The sequence below is a fragment of the Rhinichthys klamathensis genome, unplaced genomic scaffold (assembly GCF_029890125.1).
Source record: "Rhinichthys klamathensis goyatoka isolate OS25496 unplaced genomic scaffold, OSU_Roscu_1.1 h1tg000514l_1, whole genome shotgun sequence".
Lineage (NCBI taxonomy): Eukaryota > Metazoa > Chordata > Actinopteri > Cypriniformes > Leuciscidae > Rhinichthys > Rhinichthys klamathensis.
In genome coordinates, this window is record NW_026606994.1 from 252,501 (window position 1) to 262,698 (window position 10,198).

The 10,198-nt window shown below is 36.4% G+C and overlaps 1 protein-coding gene across 2 annotated transcripts in view; it reads left to right on the forward strand.

The window, feature by feature from the left end:
- The window catches only part of efna5b (ephrin-A5b), a 139,476-nt gene extending 130,883 nt beyond the window's left edge, over positions 1-8,593 (forward strand). The window contains exons 3-5 of one of the 2 annotated variants that reach the window (XM_056238275.1): positions 1,746-1,811; positions 2,033-2,110; positions 8,206-8,591. In XM_056238275.1, the coding sequence (XP_056094250.1) occupies positions 1,746-1,811; positions 2,033-2,110; positions 8,206-8,330 (269 nt within the window). In that variant the 3' untranslated portion in view covers positions 8,331-8,591. Of the gene's footprint in view, positions 1-1,745; positions 1,812-2,032; positions 2,111-8,205 lie in introns of both variants that reach the window. The other variant, XM_056238276.1, reaches the window with a different exon arrangement.
- The last annotated feature ends 1,605 nt before the right edge of the window (positions 8,594-10,198 follow it).

A 10,198-nucleotide genomic window follows, 5' to 3' on the forward strand; every position in this document is an offset into this window, starting at 1 on the left:
TTCTTCTCTGTGGGCCGTGAGATTTCGCGTAGTGTAACAGCGCAGCGCTTCTGTGTCGTACGTCACACGTAGGCTCACTATTGGCCAACGCTGGTCATGTGTGTGTGATGTGTGTGTGACGTACAACACAGAAGCGTTAAGCAGTTTCACTACGTGAACTCACTCGAGGCCCACAGAGAAGGAAATGAAGAGTTGAATAAAGTCGTTATTTTTGTTTGTTTTTTGCGCACAGAAAGTATTCTCGTCGCTTGATAATCTTAAGGTTGAGCCGCTGTAGTCACTCGGACTATTTTAACTAGCCTATGTCTTTTTAATAACTTTCTGGGCCGGCAAGTTTCAATTACAATAGAAGCCTATGGAGGAGTGATCCAGCTCTCAGATTTAATCACAAATATCTTAATTTGTGTTCCGAAGATGAACGAAAGTCTTACGGGGTTGAACAACATGAGGGAGAGTCATTACTGACAGAGTTTACACTTGAGGGTGAGCTATCCCTTTAAGTAGTCAAATATTGACCGTTGTATAGCTCAGATATTTTGGTCTTTGGAGAATTTGAGATGTTTGAGTTCATATTGAGATCTTTAGCATCTTGGCTGATTTAAGCACAATTTGAGACATTATTGAGATCTCAGATTATTTTTCTCAGGAGAAACGTTTGGACACTACAGAGCCCCTAAAGGGTCAAGATGATGGTATATTAAAAAATTATAATTCAATGTTTTTGCATTCACACTTTTGCATTCGCTCACACAAATGTTTGCGTTCCCAAAAATGAGAAAAAAATTGTGATGGAAATAATACGAGGTGGGAGGAAAAACTATATTTCAGTGTTTTTGTGAGCAAATGCAAAAGTTTTACAAGCGAACGCAGAAGTTTTGTGAGCGAACGCAAACATTTTGCAAAAGAATGCAAAGTTTTTCAGGGGAATGCAACAGTGTTACAAAATGTGTGAGCAAACGCAACGTTTCTTCGGGGAACACGATACTTTTCTGAGCGAAAACAAAAGATTTGCGAGCAAGTGCAAAGATTCTTAAAGAACAACAAAACGTCAGCAATCAAGCAAATGCAAAGGTTTTTTGTGTGAACTCAAAAGGTTTGCAAACAAGTGAAACATTTCTGCATTTCATGTTTTGAAAGCAAACGGCAAAAAGCATTGAAATATAATGTTTCCTCCCATCTCATATTTGATTATCCCACATCACCATGTCCTCCGTAACATACTTCAGTCTGATCTCCATTTCATTCGGTTTCCGTCTAGGAGAAACAGTTGAGAAAATGAGGAGGATCTTATATGTGATTTTTCCTTTCCCACTTGACCTTTAAATGCAGCATTCAAGAAACACATGTTTGGCTAAAAATAACCTGGAGATGAAGTCAGTCTATAATTTCAGCTCTTTTGAGTTCAGTCTGGTGTATTTGTGCTCATAACTCTCGAGTCCCGAACCGGCTGATAAACCATCAGACTGACTACGAGTGACAGAAAACCACAAATGACAGCGTGACGTTGCTTTCTTCACCCCGCAGGCGCCGTGCGTGTGTGTGTGTGTACACACCCTTTAGATTCCTCACGAACGGGCCAATTTCCTCTTTCAGACCACAAAATACACCCGCAAGCCTCAGCTCAGTGTGTGTGTGTGTGTGTGTAGCGCCAGACTAAGAAGATATCTTCCTCTTGTTAGGTGTGTGTGTGTGTGTGTGTGTGTGTGTGTACTCACCCCTGCTTATCTGTTCTTTGTGTTTTACAGCATCCATGATCACAGAAACCGGGAGAAGGTCGTGTCTCAAGCTGAAAGTGTTTGTGAGACCACCAAGTAAGTGTCATTGATTATAAAACACACACTCACACACACACACACACACACACGGATGATTCTGTCAGAGCTTCTTTCACACTTTAATGGACATTAATGGCGGGTGAATGCTTCTGAGTGATGTCACGGGCTCTCCTTTGATTGGCAGGTGGGTTGGGCTGCTGATTTATCACTAACATGACTGGCTTACAGTATCTTTTTCATTTCTTCTGTTTTTGTAGATGGCTGCGAGAAAACCATAGGCGTTCATGACCGCGTTTTTGTCGATGACAAAGTAGACAATGCATTAGAACCAAGAGGTCAGTATGGCTTGAAATCACCTTGGCTTTGTTCAGTCTGTGTCTCTGTCCTTTAATTCCTCTAATCACTCTGTGCATGTGTGTGTGTTGTTGCTTTAATGTACCTTTACGTTCAGGATTTGAGTTGCGCCTGCGGCTTCTCTGACACTTCAAACCACAAAGACTGCTTTATTTATTTATGCATGAGGTACACATCGTATTAATAATGCATTCTCTTGTAATAGCTGAGGGCCGCCTGTCAACATCACCATGTGAACATGCAATTAAGTGACCAGAAATTAGCCATGTGACCTTTCAGTGAGACAAAAGCTTCAGTCAGTCAGTGTCTATCATGCCTTCCAGCTGAAATGCATGAATTATATTTACACAATGCGTCAGTATATTCATGCATGTTGGCTGTGGTGAGAATCAAGATACAAAACTCAGATATCCACAATGTTTTTGTGCCAAATTAGTGTTTGGCTCTCTAAGGAGTCACATGGAACGATGCCAAGCTTGCTTTGGCTTCTGCTTGATAAAACCCATTACATCCGAACACATGGCACTTACTAGCATATGCACGACTATCGCCTCGTAATATTTATTGCCATTACTGTCACGGTAGCCATGACTTTCATGGTGACATGATCAAACATTGGGTCTGCATTCAAATTCAAGATGTGATGAAATAGACAGATAGAAAAATAACATAGAGTTTACTATCGGCATACACTTTACGTTGTAGTGTAAAGGCCCAACCGTGGACTGGAGTTGAAAATTAGCAATAGCTATAAACTCTTTTTGCATAGCATCAGTTACAGACTTGTTTTGTACTATGTTTAATTGCAATGTCCATGTCAAATCAATGAATAAAATAAAACTCTTAACAGCCGGATGTGACACGAAGTGACTGTTTAATTGCTTAATTACAAGCTGTTTAATTGTGAATACGTCCACAACTGGACCAAATGCAGTCATAAAAATTAAATTCCGAATTTGGCAAAATTTGAAGAAAAAAAAATCAAAATAAGGCCTGTAAACTTAAATCTATGGAAGCTTGTTTCCGCCACTGAATAAATTTTTTTTTTTTAAATGCGACTTTTTATCTCACAATTGCGAGATATGAAGTCAGAATTGTGAGAAATAAAGTCGCAATTGCGAGATATGTCGCAATTCTAAGAAATAAAGTCGCAATTGCGAGATATAATGTCGCAATTCTGAGAAATAAAGTCGCAAATGCGAGATATAAAGTCGCAATTCTGAGAAATAAAGTCGCAATTCCGAGATATAAAGTCGCAATTCTGAGAAATAAAGTCGCAATTGCGAGATATAAAGTCGCAATTCTGAGAAATAAAGTCGCAATTGCGAGATATGAAGTCGCAATTATGAGAAATAAAGTCAGAATTGCGAGATATAAAGTCGCAATTATGAGAAATAAAGTCGCAATTGCGAGAAAAAAAGACAGAATTGCGACATTTTATCTCACAATTCTGACTTTTTTTCTCACAATTGCGAGTTTACATCTCGCAATTCTGACTTTATAACACATAATTGCGACTTTATATCTCGAAATTCTGACATCTTTTCTCAGAATTGTGAGATATAAAACTCGCAATTGCGAGTTATCAGGCCAATTCTAAGGGGGAAAAAAGACTAACTTTTTTACCCCTCAGAATAGTTTATATCTCACAATTCTGACTTTACAACACACAATTGCGACTTTATATCACGCAATTCTGACTTTATAACACGCAATTCTGACTTTATATCACGCAATTCTGACTTTATATCACGCAATTCTGACTTTATATCTCGCAATTCTGAGAAATAAAGTCGCAATTGCGAGATATAAAGTCGCAATTCTGAGAAATAAAGTCACAATTGCGAGATATAAAGTCAGAATTGCGTGATATAAAGTCAGAATTGCGAGATATAAAGTCGCTGACTTTTTCTCACAATTGCGAGTTTACATCTCGCAATTCTGACTTTATAACATGGAATTCTGACTTTATATCACGCAATTCTGACTTTATATCACGCAATTGCAACTTTATATCACGCAATTCTGACTTTATAACACGCAATTGCAACTTTATATCACGCAATTCTGACTTTATATCAATCAATTCTGACTTTATATCTTGCAATTCTGACTTTATAACACGCAATTGCGACTTTATATCAATCAATTCTGACTTTATATCTTGCAATTCTGACTTTACAACACGCAATTCTGACTTTATATCACGCAATTGCAACTTTATATCACGCAATTCTGACTTTATATCAATCAATTCTGACTTTATATCACGCAATTCTGACTTTATAACACGCAATTGCAACTTTATATCACGCAATTCTGACTTTATATCAATCAATTCTGACTTTATATCTTGCAATTCTGACTTTATAACACGCAATTGCGACTTTATATCAATCAATTCTGACTTTATATCTTGCAATTCTGACTTTACAACACGCAATTCTGACTTTATATCACGCAATTCTGACTTTATATCTCGCAATTCTGAGAAATAAAGTCAGAATTGCGAGATGTAAACTCGCAATTGTGAGAAAAAAAGTCAGAATTGTGAGATAAAAAGTCACAATTACCTTTTTAATTTTTCATTCTGTGGCGGAAACAAGCTTCCATATAAATCACAATATGGACTAGTGTCTTTAATATTAAAGTGTAAAACGACTAGTAGTCTACTCTATAATTAATATGTCTAGTTTAGATGTTAAGTGAATGATAAGCGCAGTTTACTGAAGCACTTTCACCATTTCATTTGAGAAAACTACCGTCAGATACTCACACACACTCAAAGGTATGGAAGCTTGTTTCCGCCACAGAATAAAACATTTAAAAAGACAATTGCGACTTTTTATCTCACAGTTGCGAGTTTACATCTCGCAATTCTGACTTTATTTGTTCCAATTGCGTGTTATAAAGTCAGAATGGCGAGATAAAAACTCACTATTGCGAGAGAAAAAGTCTGAATTGCGAGTTTATATCTCACACTTACGACTTTATATCACGCAATTCTGAGAAAAAAAAATCTGAATTGCGAGGTGTAAACTCGCAGTTGTGAGAAAAAAAGTCAGAATTGTGAGATAAAACTAACCCTAGATAAATTGAGATGAATTACCCTTTTTATTTTTTATTCTCTGGCAGAATGTTCACAACAACGCATCAAAATAAAAGTTGTTTAACTTGACTATGTCCACGTTTCCAACTTTTAACCTCGGTCGTGCTGCACTTTGTTCGCGCAAAAATGAAATGAATTGTTTAGATTTCATTTGATTACATTTTAAAAGATTGATTAAATTGTTGAATCAATTACTCAAAGATTGATTAAAGATTTATGCATTTATTTGTCTACCACCTTTTTTATTAAATCATAAAACACAGAATTATTAAAACACAACACAGACTTTCTTAAAAAAATAAATAGTTCATAGCTGACTATTATCGTTACAATTTGAATAAATTATTAAAATTGTTGAAGTTTTATCAATTAAATTGATTAGACGTCCTTTTTGATTATTAACTACTAAAATGGAATATGGAAAAATTAAACAGAATTTGGGGGCAAATAAAACATACAGAAAATGCTCGACAATTTTAATGGAAATGTCTGTAGACTTTGAACACAGAAAACAAAGTGCGTATCCAATCAAAAACTTTTCAAATGCATTATATCAATTAACACCAGTGTAGATTAACCCAGTATTGTTTTATCGTGCCGTTTCACCTTGCAAACACAAACACACACACACACAGTGTCATGGTGGAGGCATTGATTTATTAGTCCAGATTCCCACTGAGAGGCTGAAGGTGTCTGTCTGTTCGCCTGAATGAGCCAGCAAACTACTCTGTCCTCCCAAGCATATTTATCTGTCTCTTTTAGCGTCACACCTGTCTGTTTCCACACTGACGTCCTCAGACTCCACTGAGACCATGTGCTTTCCAAAGCCATATCACGCTCACTGATGATAACCGCAGTCTGTGTGTCTACACCAGTAAACGTGGAGAAATGCACCGACTCAAACAGCCTTGCCTGCATTATTACTGAGGCTTCCAACAAGCAGATTCTGGGTTACGTTCAGACTGCATGGCACCATCATTGAGATATTATTATAGTTTGTGTTAATATGTAGAAATTTATGTTTATATTATATGTTTTTTATTTAATTTGAAAGTTTTAGTATTTTTGTTGTCCTTTTTTTTCTTCAATTTTATTATTTTCTGTTTTTTTGTTGTTGTTTTTTTCTGTTTGGCAATGATCTGGAATACAATAAGTTTAGTTTATTTTTCCACCTATGTTGTAAGAGGTTGCTATTTGGTTGAATATAGGATCTCACAACAGGAGACCAAAATTCACTGTCAGGACAATATCTAACACACATAAGTAGTCATAAGTAACCAAAATTCAATGTCTTCCAAACGCTAACATCATTTCGATGTCAAACACCAACATTTAGTCATGAGTAAGGTAAACAAAACTCAATGGGTCTCATTCATGAAACACGAGCAGAACGAATTTTTGTGTAAATCGTGTGTTAAGTGGTTCTGGCGTAAATTTTCGGATTCATTCAAATGTTCGTATTTTCCAAATGTTAGTTGGTAGGAAAGAAATCTACACCTGCTCCCAGCCACGCGCAAATAGTGAGTTTAACATCCGAACGTTTTGCTCTTTAATAACTAAGGCTGCATTTTAACATATTTACACAGCATTTTGAAAAAATATTATATATAGTAATTACATATGGTTTGTCTTTTTACTCCTGGGACTGTTTGATTAGCAGATGAAACTCCAGTAACTGCATCTGTAATGCTGCCAAACTGGCTTTTCTTTAGGACCTGATACGCCACTGTGTAGCCTCCGCTTGAAAATAAAATGTGGTGTTTTGAATGAACTTCTGATAATAAAACTTCGATTTCTGCATCTGAGAAATTTTTCTTTTTCATTCGCTTTTGAGAAGACATGTTGAAATCCTTCGTTTGGTGTCATAATATGATGCCCATATACAGTTGTCAGTCGGATATATGGGCGGGATTTATGGTAATTGAGAATGAGCGTGCACGCGCGTCCCATTTACGACTGATTGGAATTCATTAACACACACACACATTTCACTATCACATCTGACGTTTACGAAGTATTTGTGAATCAGGAGTTTTCGGGAAGGTCTCTTTACGCGCAAATCACTCTCATATTTACTCGTATATTCATGAATGAGACCCAATGTCTGTTAAATGTCATAATGCTAATGTCCACACAGTGTTCAATTTATAACACCATTACACTGACATTTTGTTGGTTTTGAGTTGTGGCGTTAAGAGTTCAACGACTATCCAATGATGGAGGCTTGACATCATCCCGATTTCCATTTTCAATCAAAATTTGACATCTGTCTAACATCTTTCTGACGCCCAGTGCCCGTTGCATTTATATTTAATCTTATTTCAGTGAAAGTCCGTTTTATTTTAATGACGGAAATGTTTTTTTATGGTTTTGGTTTAAGTTAAGGCAAGACACCACATGTGAATAAGGTAAAAAAAAAATTAAAATACATATAAAAATAGATATTACCACACTTCCCCAGTTGATTGATAACATTAAAAAAATTGCAATTATTTTTGTATTGCAAGTTTTCTGAAATGTTATATTAAAATGTGCAAAGTATGCATGGTCTAATTAAATATGCACTAATTTGCATAGATTTCCAGAATGTTAATTCTGAGCATTGGTTAAAGAATTCTTGTTTGATTTTGTTGACCTATTAGAGTTAAAGTTTTATTGATTTATCTTTTGATCACCATGTTTTATAGGAATGAAATGTTGTATAAAATCAGGTGAATGCCATATGAACAAACACATCTGTAAAAACGTTCAGTTTTGGTCCATGCGAGTGCTGCTAAAATTGAGAAAGAAACTCATTTTGAGACCATGGCTTTTAAAGATATGCACTGTATTTGAAACCTACAGACACAAAGAGATAAAGTGCAATAAAATAAACACTTGATTGTGCATTTCTGGATAGTTTCTTTCCACTAACCCTGACATGCAGCATCTGAGTTGATCAAATGTTCTCCATCTCCTCGTTTCTAGACGACACCAGTCACGAGGCCGAACCGTCCCGGAGTGACGTGTCGACTTCAGGCCTGCGACACCAGACATCACGCCCCCTACTGGCCCTCCTGGTGCTGTGCATCTCCGTGTTCCTCACCTTATAGCCCCTCACCTGACCCTGAATCAGCCCTGCAGAAACACAACACAGCGGACCGAGGGCTTGGAGATCCACCAGGAACACTTCTGCTCTGCTTTTCTTTTGTTTTCCAAATATTTAAGTGGTCTTTCGCTGTCTTTTATTAGGAAAAGTCGGTTAGCCGTGCTAAGAAGAAATGCAGATCACCTGTTTAACCAACCGACCAATCAACTTTGACGGCCGCTTACGGGGGATTGGCTGCTGGGAGGAAGGGGGCGGAGTCTGAGATCCAGAGAGCGTTTTATTTTGTCGGTAATTAGAGCAAGTGTTAAGAAACGCCGAACACCCTGTGAGAATCGTTCGAGTTGAAGGTGTCACATTTATAAACATCAAACCTTAACCGAGTTCACCGGCTCTGCTGTTAGCGATAAATATACAAAGACTTCTTGCCTTTCGTCCTTCGTCTGCCTTCTCTTAACAAATTGCAGAATTCATTGGAAGAAGCGGCCGGTTATGCATCTCGCCGCATGGATCTTTCCCAATAGAAGGAAGATGCTAGATGAGTGTGTTAGTCTAAATAATCTGATTTGTGTGAATTTGGAATTGATTCTATACAGCAATTTGAGGGACTTATCTTAGTAGACCACACCACTAAAACAATGATTTTGTATTTTGTAAGATAAACTTAACTGCAACATAAATATCTATATTTTTCCTATGACCTTTTATCAATTGATATGAGATATCAACATTGACGGATCATGGAAATTCTTTTCTTGTCATAACTGTGTGTCCGACTCTATTAGGAACCAAATATCGAAGGGGGCTCCACATGTTTTCCCCCGTTCATATGAGTGGGAAAAGTAAACGTTTGTTTAAATAGGCCTTATACCGTACACACAATACTAATATCTCCTGGAAGTGCTTCAAATTCAGCATTTCGATGGGGGAAATAAAGTGAAGTTTTATTTGATTTTGTTTTTCATTAATGCATTGTTCTGTAGCTGTTAATCGGTGCAATTCTGACTCGTTTAATATGCTGATGCGACATACGCAAGACATTATAACATGGGCATTCTCCTCCGACAGCCTTACATATGATGGAGGAACCGACGGGCGAATCTCTCGAAAACTGTCAAGAACACCAGCGACTCATATTTCATCCCAGAATCAAGACACAAATAAGAATTTACATTTTGCATAAACAAAATGATTTTTTTTTTTTTGCATTGTGACTATAATTACATTTAAATTAAATATAATAAAAATATTCATTTTACATATTAACCCCTTTTCCCACACCCATATTTTGGCAAGTCCTTCTGAATAGACACATAACCAACATATATTTAGAAAGCCAACACTTGAGAGTTTACAGGTCAAGACTCAGAATTACTCAGACCGTTATTAATATGGAGAATTAATAACGGCCTGAGTCTTGAACTGTAAACTCTATATAGTATAAGCAGAAATTTTAAATATTAACACTATATACAGGTGAAACTCGAAAAATTCGAATATGGTGCAAAAGTTCATTTATTTAAGTAATTCAACTTACAAGGTGAAACTAATATATTATATAGACTCATTACATGCAAAGTGAGATATTTCAAGCCTTTATTTGTTATATTTTTGATGATTATGGATTACAGCTAAATTCAAAATTAGAATATTGTGAAAAGGTTTTCATATCTGTAAGCCATAATCATCAAAATTATAACAAATAAAGGCTTGAAATATCTCACTTTGCATGTAATGAGTCTATATAATATATTAGTTTCACCTTTTAAGTTGAATTACTGAAATAAATGAACTTTTGCACCATATTCGAATTTTTCCAGTTTCACCTGTATTTTAAATGAAGAAAAAAAATGATGTGGCTGTAGTGTAGCAACT